The following is a 17,441-nucleotide window of genomic DNA, read 5'->3' as shown; positions in this document are numbered from 1 at the left end:
CCCGATCCTTGCTGTATTTCCTAAGACCGCATTTAGGTATGGAAATGCTTCCAGTAACATCCGATCTTTTATGTTGTTTTCATGCTTGCTTTGATCTACCCTTAAGGCGGCTACCTATAATTATTCAGTTCGTCATCATCAAGGTGGGACTTCGTACTGTATAGGAAGGTTTACATTTGAATGCTATCTACCTTACGCTGCTTCTATTCGTCCTCTATGCGTTTAATCGTGCTTTCGTTAGTTCAGTTTCTATAGGTCGATGTAACTGATTTAACGCTTCTATTCGAACTAGAAACTAAAACTCTGTACTGTAATGTCAATTTTAATTTTGAAAATATTCTGGGAAAGCATGTCCTGGCTTGTCTGGGCAGTGTTTGATTAGGCCAGCTATATGGTCTTCATTTACGCCTTGCATTAATCCCTTTCTTGAAGCCCAGACATATATGACTACTTGTGACATGGATAGCGCCCAATGGCCTATATTTTTTGACACATCAGGATTTTGGGGCTATCTTTGCAGTGCACAATTAGTTGTGTTACCTATTACGGTTTCTCAACTTGTCCAATTTGCGAGCACTTAAAATATACCTTCAGAGATATTTGTTTCCGCAGTCACAAGTTAACCCAATCGACGTCAATTCTGAATACCGTCAGCATTTTTTGTCTCTTCAATTGGAAGAGTTACTGCATTTTCTCCCATCATATTCGGCTCACAGACCAATTGTAATATCATTTGTGATTTCAACGCCTCTTGCGTGGTGATCTTATCGAAGTCCTTGTTTTTAATCATTATTGAGCATTGATTTATTCTTACTTTTTCCGCTCTATCTGCAGACCATTCGATTTTCTTTTCGAGGTGGTGGTGCTATATATCTTTTCGCAGAATCTTTGTGTAAGTACGCGATTTCTCTTTTAGCTCTAATAATGATGGTTGCCCATGGTTTAGAGTTCGCTATGAGGTTTCTATTATACATTAGGCTTCCTAGGTCGCTTTTGGAACTACTATGGTTCCTTGACACCATGCATCGCTGGATTATCATCATTTGTGAATGTTCTGACATGGAACATTGGTTCGGGGAGGCTGCGTTGTTGCCTTTCCTTGAGATAACACTTACTGTTTGCCCCGATCGAGAGGAAAAGTCTACTAGTTCTGCGAATAATAATAATAATAGCCATTTCTTAGAATTCATCCTGTATGGATGAAAAATCCAAAAGGATTGAAGTTGTTGCAAATTGCTTTCCACCTCTGAAGTCGAAACGATGTAACGGTGAAAACGCCTTCTAATTTTTTATTACGAGGCACTTCCAGAAAGCGAGTACACTGTACACTTCTCACGGCTGTAGGAAATGGGTTTTGACATGAAGGCATCACTGCACTGCACTGTGTAGGTTGACCTTTATGTTGAAAAATGTTATCTCTTGCGAAAAATATCAATCCAATCTCTCGTTGTGAGGGGAAAACACCAGTTCAGATTTTTAATGAAGTTAAAACTGTTTATGGGGTTTGCCTACTACACACCTGAATGTCTGAAACCAAAAGACAGTCTTAACAGTGACAGCCTATCTGGTCACCCTCTCCAAAACAATGTAAAATCATAATTCCAGCAAAAAAGCACCGCTCATATTTTAGGATCATAAAGGGATAATTTTGGCTGGATATTTACCTGGGGAGGAAACCATCAGCGTGGTAAGATATTGTGAGAGGTTTCAGACCTCATATGATTTGGGTTGGGTTGGGTGGAATGTTTTGAACCATCCCCCTGATTTGGTGCCTTCAGATTGCCATCTGTTTATCGATTGAAAACAAGCTAGGAGGAGGATGAGAAAGTGACTGAAGGAGCCATCGGAGAACTTTTTTGAAAGAGCATCATGGGATTGATCCTTCACTGCACCACCTCCATCAAAGTGAATGGGGAGTATGTTGAAAAATGACTTCTTTGCAACCGTTTAATACTTTCTTAAATAATTGTTTAGAAACCTACATAAACTGAATACTTTATGGTGCATCGTACAATACAAATAGAAGTGAGGAGCATAACAACTCTCTTCTTCCATTGGAGTTAATTATTAATTATTGATTTCTGTATCACTACATTCTTTCTCTCCTGGCATTTGCAGATCATTTTGCGAACATTTTTCCTGTATCTAGTTCTGCTTTTTTCGCTATTTGTTTAGTGGCAGGGTTATCTAACGCAGAATAATTTCTGCAGAAAGATTGCCCGGGCCGCACCATTGGAAGCTGTGCTGGCAGTCAAAAGCAGATAACAGCGCTAAATGGAACACCATATCAAGCCAGTTGTTATGGAGTCGTTGATAAAGCTTAAATTCGATGGACTGAATGAAACTTTCCTGATTTGGATACTAGCGTAGTCGAGCCGCGTTCGTAATGAAGAGGCTGAATCCAGGGAGACTTTTTGCCGTCATGCCAAACATTGTAAAAATTCCTCTGTTGGTGAAGTAACAGGCATTCACACAAAGTTAAGGAGGCCGATTGGCGAACATCTATGTGAAAGAAGTTGAGTCCGACAGGATATCAATTTTATTGTTTTTTCAAGGTAGACATGGAAATCCTAGTAGGACTTCAAGGGGGCGCTGTTTCTTGAACTATCTCTTGCAGGAAATTGGTGTGTATATGTAGCCAGTGTAAGAAAGAGGTTTATTCAGACTTGCGATGGAGATGCTTCGCAAACGCCCTCGTCAAAAAAGGACCTGCAAACTTAAGAGATGTCTGCAGATTTGCAAATCTCTTTAATCGGCCCAGACAGAAAAACGGGTATATAGACAGATTAGAGGATTAAACGGAGGCCTTATTTTTTCCTGAGGGTTTGGAAATAGGGTTTTTCTCACCCAGAACTGGGTAGTACAAGTCTTTTTTGTTGCTATTTTTCAATGCTTCTGCTCCATTTTCTAAGCCTGCCGTCCGTCCCGTGCTATCGCGACTTGTTCACTGACTGTCTGAATTTTGATCACTTCTCTTAAACAAGTGTCATAACTCACCTATTCAAAAATGGTAGTTTTGTTGTCCATCTGGGCATTTCGTTTTCAATTCGAGGAGCATCTGTTATGTTCTTTCATCCTTTGGGGTTTTTTTGCTGCGTTTGAATGTTGAATTATTGTATTCTCATTCATCATTCCTCTAGGAACATTACTATTCTTTGCTAAATACCAACAACACTCTATTACGATATTATGTTCATTTTCTTCTGAAACAGTATATAATTTTGACTACTAAACTTCAAATCCACCATAAAATTCTCATATCAGTCTGCATATTGTGAATGAGCAAGGATTAGCTGCTGAATCCGGCCCCATTGATTTAGTCAGTTGGATGATTTGGCAATGGGAAAGGTCCATTCTTCTGCATTTAAAATTTATTTTCCAAATCATGAGGTGCTCGGAAACTATCATCAGACAGATACTGTACCTTGAGGTCTAGATTTCACATTTTAGGATCCTTTACATATTTGTGGAGCCGCTTCTAAAGACAATATAAAATTATGTTTGTATTATGTGGGCTGTTTCCCGTACTCTCATTATTATCTGCGGTAAAATTTTACACCATTTACGAGAAAATTGCATGGGGGGTCTGGGGCGCAGCTAGACAGTGGATGCATTTCAAAAGGATGCTTTTCCTATAAAACATTGAAGTTCAGGTCAAATCTGATTGTATTTCAAATTTTGAATGTACTTCACTTTTCGTTGCTTCAAAATCCGACGCAGAAAGCGTGTATGTGGGTCCTTTGTTTTTTTTTTGGGTTATTCCGTTAGCATTTCTTAATAGAAGAAATAAAGGATTAAAAATTCATAAATTAGTTACTTTTCCTATCGCTATTCAAAAACTTTTAAATTTCAACGGATTTTCTTCGTCCATCTTCCATCTGCCGCTTATCTTTTCTCCAGTTAAACGGCAGCATCAGCTTCCAATCTTACATTTTATAGCCATCGATTTCTGCGGTCCTGTTTCCATCGATTTACTCCTGCAATTAAATTCAACGATCTGAACCTTTTCCTGTATCCTGCGAACGATAAAATAACATATGGTATAAATGTTATCTTAAAATGAGAAGAAAATGGCATTTTGTTATTGGGCTTCTTGCCTTGGTCCCTAAGGAGTGGAAGGTTGAGACGTTTCTCAGGTTGCACTCTGATTGTAGAGGACCAGGTCAACAACAGCAGTGGCGAGTAAAAGACGCGTATAATTGGATTTTTTGGTTTTTAAGGTTGATGATCCACTTTGGCAGTATAATTGATGACCTTTGAAGAACTTTGAGTATGAATGTACGAGGCGTTTCCTTTTTGTGGTTCAGTCGATTTGTTCATAATATGATCTCTGTGAGAGTTTGGGTGCATGTGCAGTTGTAAAGTGCAACAGATGGCTCGACAATTGCTCATAATTTAGTATTACGATTTATAGGGATTTGACTAAGATGGATCTTATTAGGGAACTGACTTATGGTCTGGCTGGCAAAGGCACATATTTCTTGGGTGTTTTTGGTCACCGTCCCGCGGCTCTTTTGTTTGTTAGGTTTAACTGACATTTAGGTTTTTTGTTGAATTTCTACAAGTTTAATGAGGATTCTTCCGTATTAACAACTTTTGTTTCTTTTACTATTTCAGATATCCATTCAATGATCAACAACACACCAGGCTCTTTGCGAAAATTTCACGTGGTGAATTCTCTATACCGGAAAGTCTATCGCCCGAAGCACGTTGTATGATACGTTCACTATTAATTCAGGATCCGCAAAAAAGACTGACAGCCGATGACATTTTACATCATCCATGGATGACCTGTGATATGAACTCTGAAGCGAGCAGTAAAGCCAATTTATCGCCAACGGATCAGTGCGTTCCAGAGTTCAATGCTTAAAATTTAATTATTGATAAAAAACCCATACAATTGTAACTGCATATAGAAATATGCAAAATAATAAACACAAATTAAGAATTGTATCTATAGATTACAAGGAAACGATATCTGATATAAAAAGAACTGTTATATTAAAGAATAATCATCTTATCTGAATTAATAAATTGTCAAACGTCAATAGAAATTTAATCTTTTTTCTTTTAAATGGCGCCCCTATTGAATCATCCTTTTTAAAATTAAACGGTCGCATTTAAGTTAGTTTTCTTCTGTTAAGTTTTCCTATGTTTCCGCTTTTAACTTCAATTACGTTTTATTCAGATTTGGCTCTTCTAAGATTGTCAATGCTAATTTCTCTTCAATTGGTTTATTAATTGTCTAAGGCCGCGAGGTTTCGAAACGGCAGTCATTCGTCTTTTTGATAAAGTGATGATCAGTCACGCGATATGATCCGTTTTCAATGGAGTCACAAATTGGAATGTTCTCTTGTTGCAAATTTCTAGGATGCCCCCTTCTATCCTTTCGCAACTGGATTCTTTATTGGTTTGCTTTTCTCGGAAGCACTGAAAGTAGCTGATAGTTTCTTGGTTGCCACGTTATGCGTCTAGTTTTACATTGCACGCTCAACATTGCATTGCAATTTCAAATCGTCGATTCAGTTCAGTTAGACATTTCTATCTCGTTTAATCAAGTCTTCCTTTAGGTTCGGTTACATCCAAGTAACTGTGTGATTAAGGGACAATACTATTATACCATGTATGGATGGCGTAGGTCAGGACGCCAGAGAGCTTTTAGGGATATCGAATTGGTGGATCTCGGCGCAAAACTGGGATGTCTGGAGCTCCTTATCAAGGCAGGCCTAGACCGGATACCGGTTGTTGCGCCGTTGATGATGATGATGACTACCATGTATGCATGAAATCAAGGATCATTTTCTACGATTTATATAAGAACAACTCGTTTTGTTTTGTTTCCATCAAAACGTTAGAAACCGAATTATTCTTTGTTAGTTTTGTTTTTTAGGTTTTGTGTAAAACAAAACTTTATTAAAATCGATTCACTGTCTGTCTGTTTGTCTGCCACACCCATTTTTCTCCAAAACGGCTAAACCGATCCGAACGAAATTCGGGGGACATATGAGAACTATGAAATCCCACGCATACAGTACATAAATTTGCGTGCCGTTTAAAGGGGACTCCCCGTACATGTAAAGGGGGGATGTAAAATTTTTTTCATCGAATATAGTCATGTGGGGTATCGAATGAAAGGTCTCAATTAGTAATCTGATATTAGTTTTGACGTGAATTGCAAAGTGCGCGAGTAAGGAGTCAAAATGTACGCATTTAAAGTGAGACAGGACTCATTTTCGGAAACTACCCACCCCAAAATCCGAAAGAAATCAGGGTGGTGCGTTTAGATGAAATCTAGGTGTGAAAATATGACCCATTCCGATATCTGCTCAAGTAAACTTACTAATAGTATACTACCAACTTTGTGCAATTGATTAAAAAAAACCTTAAAATCATCCTAGGATTTCCAAATTTGCCACCAGCATAGAGGACAATATTTCCTATACACGTGTCAAATTTCATCTGACCATTAGCGCCAAAGTTATAGCAGTTCAAACTTAGCAATTTCACGCGAATTTACTGCTTCCAAAGCCATGCAAATAAGATGCTAACGTCATAATTACCGAGAATAATTGACATTCGAGTGAAATATTAAAATTCCATTCATGAAGAATCTAGTTCTCCCCAGCCCTTTTTTTCTATCTGATGTGGATTAAGTTATTCACACTTGCTAATAATATTAAATGCCGAGCGTGAAGCGTATAAGGTTGACTATTATCATTACAGTGTTTTCCATCATTTGATTTATTTAAATCGCTTTCTAAAAAATAGAGGCCAATAGAATTTTTAATTATGGGACACGGAACTGTCAGGGACTCATCATCATCGCTTCTTCTTTTCTTTATCCTTTGTACCGTCCAAAAGCGGGGTCGAAATGAATTGTTTTTAGCACGAATTACGTAACCATACCATCGAAGATGCCTCTCTCGCAATTTTTCCATGATCGGTTCAACCCCATATCGATCGCAGATATCCTCATTTCAGATGTGATGAAAACATGTCACGACACTAGTCCAACGCAACATATTTGTCTCCATTACCGTAAGATGCTGTTTATTGTCTTTTATAGTCGGCCAACACTTAGAACCATAGAGGGCGGCAGGACGGACGACATTGGGGTAAATTTTAGATTTGAGACGTTCGTTGATCACAAAGAATACCAGTTGTGGAACACCACTTCATCCAGGTTGCATTAATGCGTGACGCAATTTTATTACGCAGTTCTCCATTGGCTGATAGCATTGACCCGAGATATTTAAATCACTCAGTTCTGGGCAGTCACTACCGCTAATAGAGCTAAGCGATTTAAATATCTTGAGTCAATGCTCTCAGCCAATGAAGAACTGCGTTATGCTCCTCATATAGGGAAACATAAAACCTTTAATATCTGAAGCGTCAAGCTTCCAATTTCCCGACTTGTCGATTTATCGAAGGCTTAGATTGTAAGAAAAAATATTTTTACATATTGAAATAAAATGGCGGCGCAATAGTTGATTTAATGGCGCTCTTTTTTTGCATGACCTGAAAGTCTAATCATAAAATTGTTACACCCATTGAGAAAATCCTACTTACTTCACTACAAAATGTTTCTATAAATCTACAGTATCCGGATAGCTGAGTGGTTAGAGCACAAGGTTGTCGTACGGAAGGTCGTGGTTCAAATCTCACTGGTGGCAGTGGAATTTGCATCGCGGTTTGATATCGGAAACCAGTCGACTCAGCTGTGAATGAGTACCTGAGTCAAATCGGAGTAATAATCTCGGGCGAGCGTACACATTGCCTCCTACAGTGTACCGTTATGGTCTTGAATGAAGTGCTCTAACACACTTGAAGCCCCTGATCCAAATGGATTGTTGCGCCAACGGTTATTATAAAGCTAAAGTTTAAATTTGAATTTAACCAGTTGAAAATTGGAGGATTTTCTAAAAATTGAGGATGTCTGGGCCATACAGAAGGTTTTCAAAAGAAATATTTTAATGGCCCTCTTCCTTCCTTCGTTGAAAACATGTTCTACAGGCTTTTCTGGCTTCTCTATTGGGGGAACACTTAGACTACGCCATATACGTAACTCATCTTTGCTTAAGCAATTTACAATACTACTATAGTTGGCACTGCTGGACAAGGCCGATAATTACTTTTATCTTCTCTGATTGTCTTTCATGCCAAGTATACCGTGAAATCTCTCCCTCAAATAATGTTCGGGCTTCTCAATCTTAGAAATTTTACGATAAAGCATGGCTCAAAAAGCTTTTTATTGTTTTGCTTTCAACATGAGGGGTGTAAATTTTTTTACGTGCCACGTGGGGTACCAAATGACAGGTCTCAATTATTACTTTTCCGGCTAGTTATTAGTTTTGAAATTGATTCCAAAGGGAAAGAGTGCGAAAAATCATGGGGGTCCGCGCACATGATAGCTAGGTCTTAATATACTCCCCGTTGCGATATTTGCTCAAAAAATGTTAGTCATCGTCGTCATCAATGGCGCAACAATCGTTATCCGATCTATGCCTGCCTTAATAAGGTACTCCAGACATCCCGGTTTTGCGCCGAGGTCCACCAATTCGATATCCCTAAAAGCTGTCTGGCGGCCTCGCCTACGTCATCGTTTCATCTCAGGCAGGGTCTGCCTCGTCTTCTTTTTTTTAACCATAGATATTGCCCTTATAGACTTTCCGGGCTAGATCATCCTCATTTATACGGATTAAGGTACCCGCTCACAGTAACCTATTGAGCCGGATTTTATCCACAACCAGGCGGTCATGGTATCGCTCATAGATTTCGTCGTCATGTAGGCTACGGAATCGTCCATCCTCATGTAGGGGGTCAAAAATTGTTCGGAGGATTCTTCTGTCGAACGCCGCCAAGAGTTCGGAGGAATACATAAGGACTGGCAAGATCATAGTCTTGTATAGTAGAGCTTTGACCCTATGTTGAGACGTTTCGAGCGAATCAGTTTTTGTAAGCTGAGAAAGGCTTTGTTGGCTGCCAACAACCGTGCGTGGATTTCATCTTATAGCTGTTAGCTGTTATCGGTTGTGATTTTCGACCCTAGATAACAGAAATTTTCAACGGTCTCAAAGTTGTGGTCTCCTATCTTTACTGTTTTCGTTTGACCAGTGTGATTCGATGTTGTTCGTTCTTTGCTTTCTGGTGCTGACGTCTGTACCATATACTTCGTCTTGCTTTCATTGATGTGCAGCCCGAGACCTCGCGCCGCCTCCTCGATCTGGATGAAGGAAAAGTGTACATCTCGGGTTATTCTTCCCATAATGTCAATATCGTCAGCGTAGGTTAGTAGTTGGGTAGGCTTGAAGGGGATGGTGCCTGTCGCACTTACGTCTGCATCGCGAATCACTGTTTCTAGGGCCAGGTTAAAGAGGACGCCTGATAGGGCATCCCCTTGCCTTTGTTGTTGATGTCAAATGGTGTCGAGAGTGATCCTGCTGCTTTTATCTGGCCTCGAACATTGGTCAGGGTGAGCCTAGTCCGTCTTACTCATTTCGTCGGGATACCAAAATCTCTCATGGTCGTGTACAATTTCATCCTGGCTATGGTGTCATAGGCGGCTTTAAAGTCGATGAAAAGAAGGTGCAACTGATGTCCATATTACAAAAGTCTTTCCATGGCTTACCGCACAGAGAAAATCTAATCTGTTGCTGATTTGCTTTGAGTGATGCCTCGTTGGTATGGGCCAATGATGTCCTAGGCGTATGGGGCTATCCGGCCTAGCGAGATAGCGGAGAATATCCTCTACGTGATACCTCTATAATTGTTACACTGGGTGATATCTCCCTTTTTATGTATGGGATAGATAATGCCTCGTTGCCAGTCGTCAGGCATTGATTCGCTGTCCTAGACCTTGAGCATTAGTTGATGAACCGCTTGGTGTAGTGGGTCGCCTCCATGTTTAGTCAATTCGACTGAAATTCCATCGGCTCCTGGCGACTTATGATTTTTGAGTCAATGAATTGCAGGGACTGTTTCTTCTATACTTGGTGGTGGCCGTATTTGTCCGTCGTCTTCAGTTGGCGGGACTTCCAACTCGCCGATATTTTGGTTGTTGAGCAGTTTATGAAAATACTCAACCCATCGCTTCAATATGCCCATTCTGCCAGAAATCAGATTTCCCTCTTTGTCTCGGCTGGATGAGCATCGCGGTGTATAAGGCTTCATCCTGCTGACTTGTTGGTAGAACTTGCGCGCCTGGTGCGCTTGCTCCCTGTACTTTTCGAGTTCAAATACCTTTTGGTACCCCGAGGCTTCTTTCTTCCGTCTGTGAAGTCGCTTCTCCGCTCCACGAAGTTCCTGGTAGGTCTCTGCGCGTGCCCGCGTTCTTTGAGAATGCAACATTACTCAGTATGCAGCATTCTTCCGTTCCGTTGCTAGCTTACATTCATCGTCGAACCGGCCGTTCCGACTTTTCTTGCGACTGGGGCTAAGTATGTTTGTGACCGTATCAATGATAACGCTCTTCAAGTGTTTGTGAAGATCATTTATTGATGCCTCATCTCCAGTGCATCTGTTAGCTGCGGTTATTGCGGCATCCCTTTCCCCCTTATAGGTGTTACGGAGGGCTTTGTTGTAATAGCTTCAGTATTTCCTCTCACCTGATTGTCAGAGCGGATTGTAGTTGGTGTTGTTATTCGAACTCGGAGCACTATGCCAACGAGACGGTGATCCGAATCTATATTGACCCCTCTATATGTTCTGACGTCTTGACCTCTCAGTCTTGATGAATGGCTGAGAGGTGGCAGCGTTCAACCAGGACCTCTCTCGTTTTTCGCTCAAACCAGTTGTATAGGAATTTGATAGTCAATTTAACTAAAACGTCGAATTGTTTATTTTTATTTGTATAACTGGATAATTGTTGCAAAAGTTTCAGTGTTGGGAGCAGAAGCTCCTCGAAATTTAATTCCTTTACAGAATGGAGGAAACTGAAAGGTCTTTGGCTTCCAAAGATGACTTTTGGCTCGAAATAACGACTCAGGGCTCAGGTGGTAATGCGGACATACAATTCTGCCATTAGCCCGATGTTCACTTATGCACTCGTAGGGTAGTGAATGGGACAAAATTACCAAAAGGTTATCACTGCAAAGAACTATAATGTCTGGGTATTACCGGTATTACTACTCAATTTACTGCTCTTGGGTTTTCAGATCACTGTAATGAGAGTAACTTATAAACTAATTTGTGTAAGTTTATGGGGAAACAGTAAGAGAGAATGAATCAGAAGAAAGCTGGTGCATCGTAATCTACAGCGATAACCAAGCAACCTTGAGGAGGTTGAGCAGTCCGTTGTCTATATATGCATGTTTATCTTGTGTCATTTAGCTGTGGAGCATAGGGAATCCACGCTGCTCATTTCATATATTCATTAATTTTCTTCTACTTTATTCTCAATGAAACTGTACTGCAGTTTAATTATTGTCACACACAATGTGCAAGTCGTATGGTCAAATAGTATCAGAACAGTATAAAGGCGAACGTAAACATTCATGACGAACCGAGATTTGAACCTGAGAAAACGAGATTTGGGAAAAGGCCTCCCATATGGGCAAATGGTAGTGATAAATGTATTTCGATATATTCAAATTTTCCAGACAGAATCAAGGAAACATGCAAATAAGTTTATTGTGTTTGAAAGCAGAAGATATGCAGAAAATTTACATAGACTAAAACTCAGTTTCACAGACTAGAACTCAGTGAAAAAGAGGACAACTTGGCCTGAAAATATCAATACCCGATAACTTTTTTTAAAAAAACAAGCCGGACAAAACGGCGCACAAAACTTAAGTTCCGGTTTATTTATTTTATCTTCTTATATAATACTGTTGAAGATACTAGAATTGTTCCATATCGTTGTGTTATTGCAACAAAACTCGTTCTCAACCTATATTTCTTCCAGGCGATTTAACTATACGATTGGCGTATCAGTGGGGAATTTAAAAAACTCTGAACACTATGCTAAACGATAGGTAGTTCATTTATTTTGGATAAAAAACAGAGTATATATGTATGGAATATGATGTAGCATTCAAAGTTCAGTCTACCCTTTGCGATCAACTGCAAATTGTTAGGGGTTACAATGACCCATAAATGATATACATAAGTCCATATATGGTTCTCCAGCACCTACTAAAACTCACCGTTTTATATCCAAACCCGCATAACTAGAAACGTAATAAAGATAAAACCAGTGACAGGTGAATCGCGACGTTTTCGTCGTTTTCTTAACCGACCAGCATCTGCACATGACTTCCAGCAGCAGAAGCTGCAACAACGACCGCTATGCAGTAAGCCTATTATCTCGGTCTCGATGTTGGTTAAGAAGCATGGTAACTTCCAAAAAAGATAATCACCACCTAAAGGGCAGAATGTCAGGTTTTGTCTTTTCCTTCTTGATCTTTCTCGATCAGAATCCCAAATTTCTTAACGATTTGAGAGGCCCATGATAGCCAGTCGGTTTTATGGCCCAGGGCATATGCGAAATGTGGTGGTTGGTGTTTCCTGTATAGTTTGGAATGCTTTCCAGTATTTTACCCTTCATTTCACATTGGAATTTAACTTTGAATAAAATTAAGTTTTTATGCATGCAATGTTGATTTGTTGTCACAATCTCAAGTCTGAGCTGATGATATTTTGTAGCCCCAATTGGCTTTCGTGGACTTCATTTCTCAAATTCATTCCTCAAGCGAACTTCAAAGTCGGCAACCCTATTGTTTATTGTTTATAACACACACAAAAAAGGATCAAATTGATCCTTCAGACCTGGAAATTAGGGCAGGTGTTTCTGCATGATCGGTTACGATATTCTCATTTCAATTCTTAAACTTTTCCTTGCGTATTTCATGTTTTGTTTCAGTTGATTTATTTCCCCCTTGGCTCGAACGAAGTGTTTCAGATGCAACTCTATATCCTGTTGATCGTGCCTTCATAGGTACAACAATGCTAAACAGTCCTACAAGTATGCGTTCTCTTCATACGAATTCTGCTTCTCGTTTTGCCTTGAATTTCGGTAGGGCCTGTGTAATAGGCATTCGTGAAGTTGGGCTTCCACCTCCAAGGGATCTTTTATTGCTGATATTCTCCTTCTGACTAAGAAAAGATGGATCGTGCAATAGTAGCAGGTGCTGGTTGATTTGAGACATCAAATCGACCCTCATTCCCTCATTTGAATAGAGCGATGTATTCTGAAAGGTCCTGAGGGATCAAATGAAAAGAGATGATGCCTAAAAATTGATTTTAATGGGATAGAACAAGGGTCCCAGGATATGATATAGATATGGGTATGAAATCGCTGGTGTAGATTTTTAGTAGACGATTTGAGTGGAAAGGAAGCAGGTGAATAATGTTCGTTAGCAATTTATGTCGATTTGGGAATTGATGGGTTTCTTCAGAAGTATGTACGTGCAATAAGATGAAAATCATAAATCAATTGTTTCTCAAAATATGATGGGTTCGCTGTTAGGATTATTTGCAATAAGTTTCAAACCTCGTGAAATTGGCAGGTAAAAGTTTGACTGGAGAAACTAAATAAAACTCTAGCATGTGTTATCTGAGTAAAAACAGTGGCATTTAGATCATATGTTGATTTAAAGATTCGAGTGAACACCAAAAATGCAATTGAAACGATGAATGCGGAAAAGGGATGAAATATAAATTTTTGAAAACTGAAATTTGCTTTTAGTCTTCTTTTTCTTCTGCGGAGTCGGCTCGTCGTGATCGGTTCCGTCATTCTATTTTATCAAATGCCTCATATGGATGCAATCGCAAGGCTTTTAAATCCCCATCCAACGTACCAGGCCACCGTTGTTTCGGCCGGCTTTTTGGTCGTTTACCATTGACTTCGATGTTCAGACCAATCTTGGCAAGTGAATTCTCGTTAGTGCGAATTACGTGACCATACCTATATACCATTTGACACATATTTTTACTCTAGATCTCTGCAACCAGGATATCGTCCAATTTCTACGAGTTCAGTTTTTCTGCGAAGGCATCAGCTTCTAAAATATTCCGCTTTGTTTGCCTAATGATTTAATTAAAGGATGTCCTGGAAAGTTAAAAATAGTAAATAAACGAAAACACATTGATTTTTCCCTTGCCCAAATTTCTGTTTATTTCCAGCCTGTTTTTAATCCTTCAAACGAAATAAAGAACACTCCCTTGCCGGATGTATTAGACATATCCCGTTCCATCCCCCCCTCCTAAAAGCTGTCTGGATTCCTGGCCTACTCCATCGCTCCATCTACGTCTTCTTTTCTACCACAGATATTGCCCGTATAGACTTTCCGGGCTGGATCACTGACCCGCCCACCGTAAGCTATTGAGCCGGATTTTATCCACAACCAGACAGTCATGGTATCGCTCACAGATTTCGTCGTTATATAGGCTACGGAATCGTTCATCCTCTTGTAGAGGCCTCAATTGCTGCCTAGTCGATCTGGATGGAGTTTGTACATCTCAGGGCGTTCTTCCCATGATGTCGATATTGTCAGCATAGGCTAGTATTTGGGTGAACTTAAGGAGGAATATGCCTCTCAGTATCACAGATCATTTTTCCTGCTGTTTTTATCTGGCCTCGCACATTGGTTAGGGTCAGCCTAATCAGTCTTACCAAATTCGTCGGTCTCTTATGGCCGTGTACAGTTTCACCCTGGCTATGATATCGTAAGTGGCCTTGAAGTCGATGAAAAGATGATGCATTTGATGGCCATGTTGCAACAATTTTACCATCGCTTGCTGCCCAGAGAAAATCTGATCTGTTGCTGACTTGCCTGGAGTGAAGCCTCTTTTGGTATGGACCAATGTTGTTTTGGGCATACGAGGCTATCCAACCTAGCAAAAGAATATCTTACAGATGGTACTCAGCAACATGATACCTCTATAATTTATGCGTGATATCTCCTTTTTAATGTTTTGTTTACAAATCAAAACCTGATTAAAATCGGTTCAATGTCTATTTGGCTGCCTGTCTGTCTGTTACACGCACTTTTCTCAGAAATAGCTATACCAATTGACACGAAATTTGGTGAAAAGGTGGAAGGTGTGAACGGCCAGGTATGCCCTGAGTTACATCTGTCTACGTTGAGACTAAGAGGGGGATACATGCAAAAGGGGGTGTACAATTTTCACCGATTATAGTTAAGTTGGATACCAAATGAAAGGTCTTGATTAGTACTTTTTGATGGCAGTCTTAGTTTGAACATTTGTTGGAAAGGCGGGGAGTGCGAGGGGTCAAAATTAATGATTTCTTTAAGGACCCACTCTCAGAAACCACACAACCGAAAAATCTGAAAAAAGATCATGAAGCTGCCTCCATACGGTTTTCAGGCCTCAAAATACTCTACAGATCGATATCTGCTCAAATTAAGTTAAAAATAGTATATTACTATATTTTTGGAGAAATTGAGTAAAACCCCCTTAAGTTTAGCCTAGAATTATGTAGTAATACCGATTATAATATGAAGCATGTTAGCCCCAAATTTGATTAAAATCGTACTATTACTAACAAAGTAACTCAAAGTTGTCTTCACCGTGTAAATTTACTGCACCTCAAAGTACTAAATATCAATATCACATTAAAGTGAGTAGTCTAACATGCCAACTGCATATACATTACGGGTTACGTGCAAATGGGATAGTTCTCCATTCAAATATACTCACAGAAGAAGCAAACAAAACCTTTCATACCTGAAGTGCCGAGCTTCTGGTTTTCCGACTTGTTTATGTATGGAACAGATAATGCCTTGTTACCAATCATCAGGTATTGAATCGCTTTCCAACACCTTTAATATAAGTTGATGAGCCACTTGGTGTAGCTGGTCGCCCTCATATTTAACCAGTTCAGCTGTAATTCCATCGGTTCCTGGCGACTTGGGATTTTGAGGCCGATGAATTGCAAGGAATGTTTTTTCCATGCATGGTGGTGGTAGTATTTGTCCTGCGTCTTCCGCCGTCCGCATTCTTTGAGAGTGTAACATTACTCAGTATGCAGCGTCCTTCCGTTTCGTTGGTAACTTACATTCATCGTCGGTCGTAACTTCCATAACATTCTTTAGGTGATTGTGAAGATCATTTTTCAATGCTTCATCTCCAGGATGCCTGCGGTTATTGCTGCATCCATTTCCCCTTTATAGGTGTTACGGATGCCTGCGGTTATTGCTGCATCTATTTCCCCTTTATAGATGTTAACTCTCGCCTGATTCTAGGGGGTGTTGTTATTCGAGCCCGGAGCACCATGTCAACAAAATAGCGATCCGAGTTTTAATTGGCTCCCCTATATGTTCTGATATTCATCAAGGCTGAAAGGTGACGACGTTTAATCAACTCGTGCTGAATTTGTTTGCATGTGGTCCTGTTTGTGGACCGCTTTCGGCGTAGACCAGGTACTTCCAACAACCATTTCGTGCGACACTGCTAATTGAATAATCCCCAGTCCTTTATCATTGGTATCATCCTCATCAACGGCGCAACAACCGGTATCCGATCTAGGCCTGCCTTAATAAGGAACTCCAGACATCCCGGTTTTGAGCCGTGGTCCACCAATTCGATATCCCTAAAAGTTGTCTGGAATTCTGCCCTACGCCAGCGTTCCGTCTTAGGGAGGGTCTGCCTCGTCTTCTTTTTTCTACCATAGATATTGCCCTTATAGACTTTTCGGGCTGGATCATCCTCATTCATACGGATTAAGTGACCCGCATTTTATCCACAACCTAACCGGTCATGGTTTCGCTCATAGATTTCGTCGTTATGTAGGTTAGGAAATCGTCCATCCTCATGCAGGGGGCAAAAATTCTTGGGAGGATTCTTCCCTCGAACGCGGCCAAGAGTTTGCAATTTTTCTTCATGAGGACTGGTAAGATCATAGTGTTCTACAGTAAGAGCTTTGACCCTATGGTGAGACGATTCGAGCGGAATAGTTTTTGTATACTGAAATAGGCTCTGTTGGCTGACAACGACCGTGCGCGGATTTTATCATCGTAGCTGTTATCGGTTGTGATTTTCGACCCTAGATAGGAGAAATTATCAACGGTCTCAAAGTTGTAGTCTCCTATCCTTACTCTTCTCGTTTGACCAGTGCCGTTTGTTGGTATTGGTTGGTTGGTTTTCGATGCTGACGTTGCCACCATATGTTTTGTCTTGCCTTCCTTGATGTGCAGTCCAAGATCTCGCGCCGCCTGCTCGATCTGGATGAAGGCAATTTGTACATCTCGGGTCGTTCTTTCCATGATGTCGATATCGTCCGCATAGGCCAGTAGTTGGGTGGACTTAAAGAGGACGCTACCCCTTGCATTTACCTCAGGATCACGGATCACTTTCTTGAGGGCCAGGTTAAAGAGGACGCATGATAGGACATCCTCTTGTCGTAGAACGTCGTTGATGTCGAATGGTTTTGAAAGTGATCCTACTGCTTTTATCTGGCCTCGCACATTGGTCAGGGTCAG

At 40.3% G+C, this 17,441-nt stretch overlaps 1 protein-coding gene across 5 annotated transcripts in view; it reads left to right on the top strand.

Moving 5' to 3' along the window:
* The window catches only part of LOC119651397 (tribbles homolog 2-like), a 213,888-nt gene extending 208,834 nt beyond the window's left edge, over positions 1-5,054 (top strand). For all 5 annotated transcript variants that reach the window (XM_038054984.1, XM_038054978.1, XM_038054979.1 and 2 more), the window contains one exon: positions 4,618-5,054. In XM_038054984.1, coding sequence (XP_037910912.1) covers positions 4,618-4,870 — 253 coding nt within the window. In that variant the 3' untranslated portion in view covers positions 4,871-5,054. The remainder of the gene's footprint in view (positions 1-4,617) is intronic.
* Positions 5,055-17,441: the final 12,387 nt, after the last annotated feature.

The sequence above is a fragment of the Hermetia illucens genome, chromosome 3 (genome assembly GCF_905115235.1).
Source record: "Hermetia illucens chromosome 3, iHerIll2.2.curated.20191125, whole genome shotgun sequence".
In the NCBI taxonomy this organism is placed as follows: Eukaryota; Metazoa; Arthropoda; class Insecta; order Diptera; family Stratiomyidae; genus Hermetia; species Hermetia illucens.
The sequence above is the reverse complement of the archived record's forward strand: the minus strand, read 5'-3'. Positions and strand labels throughout refer to the sequence as shown.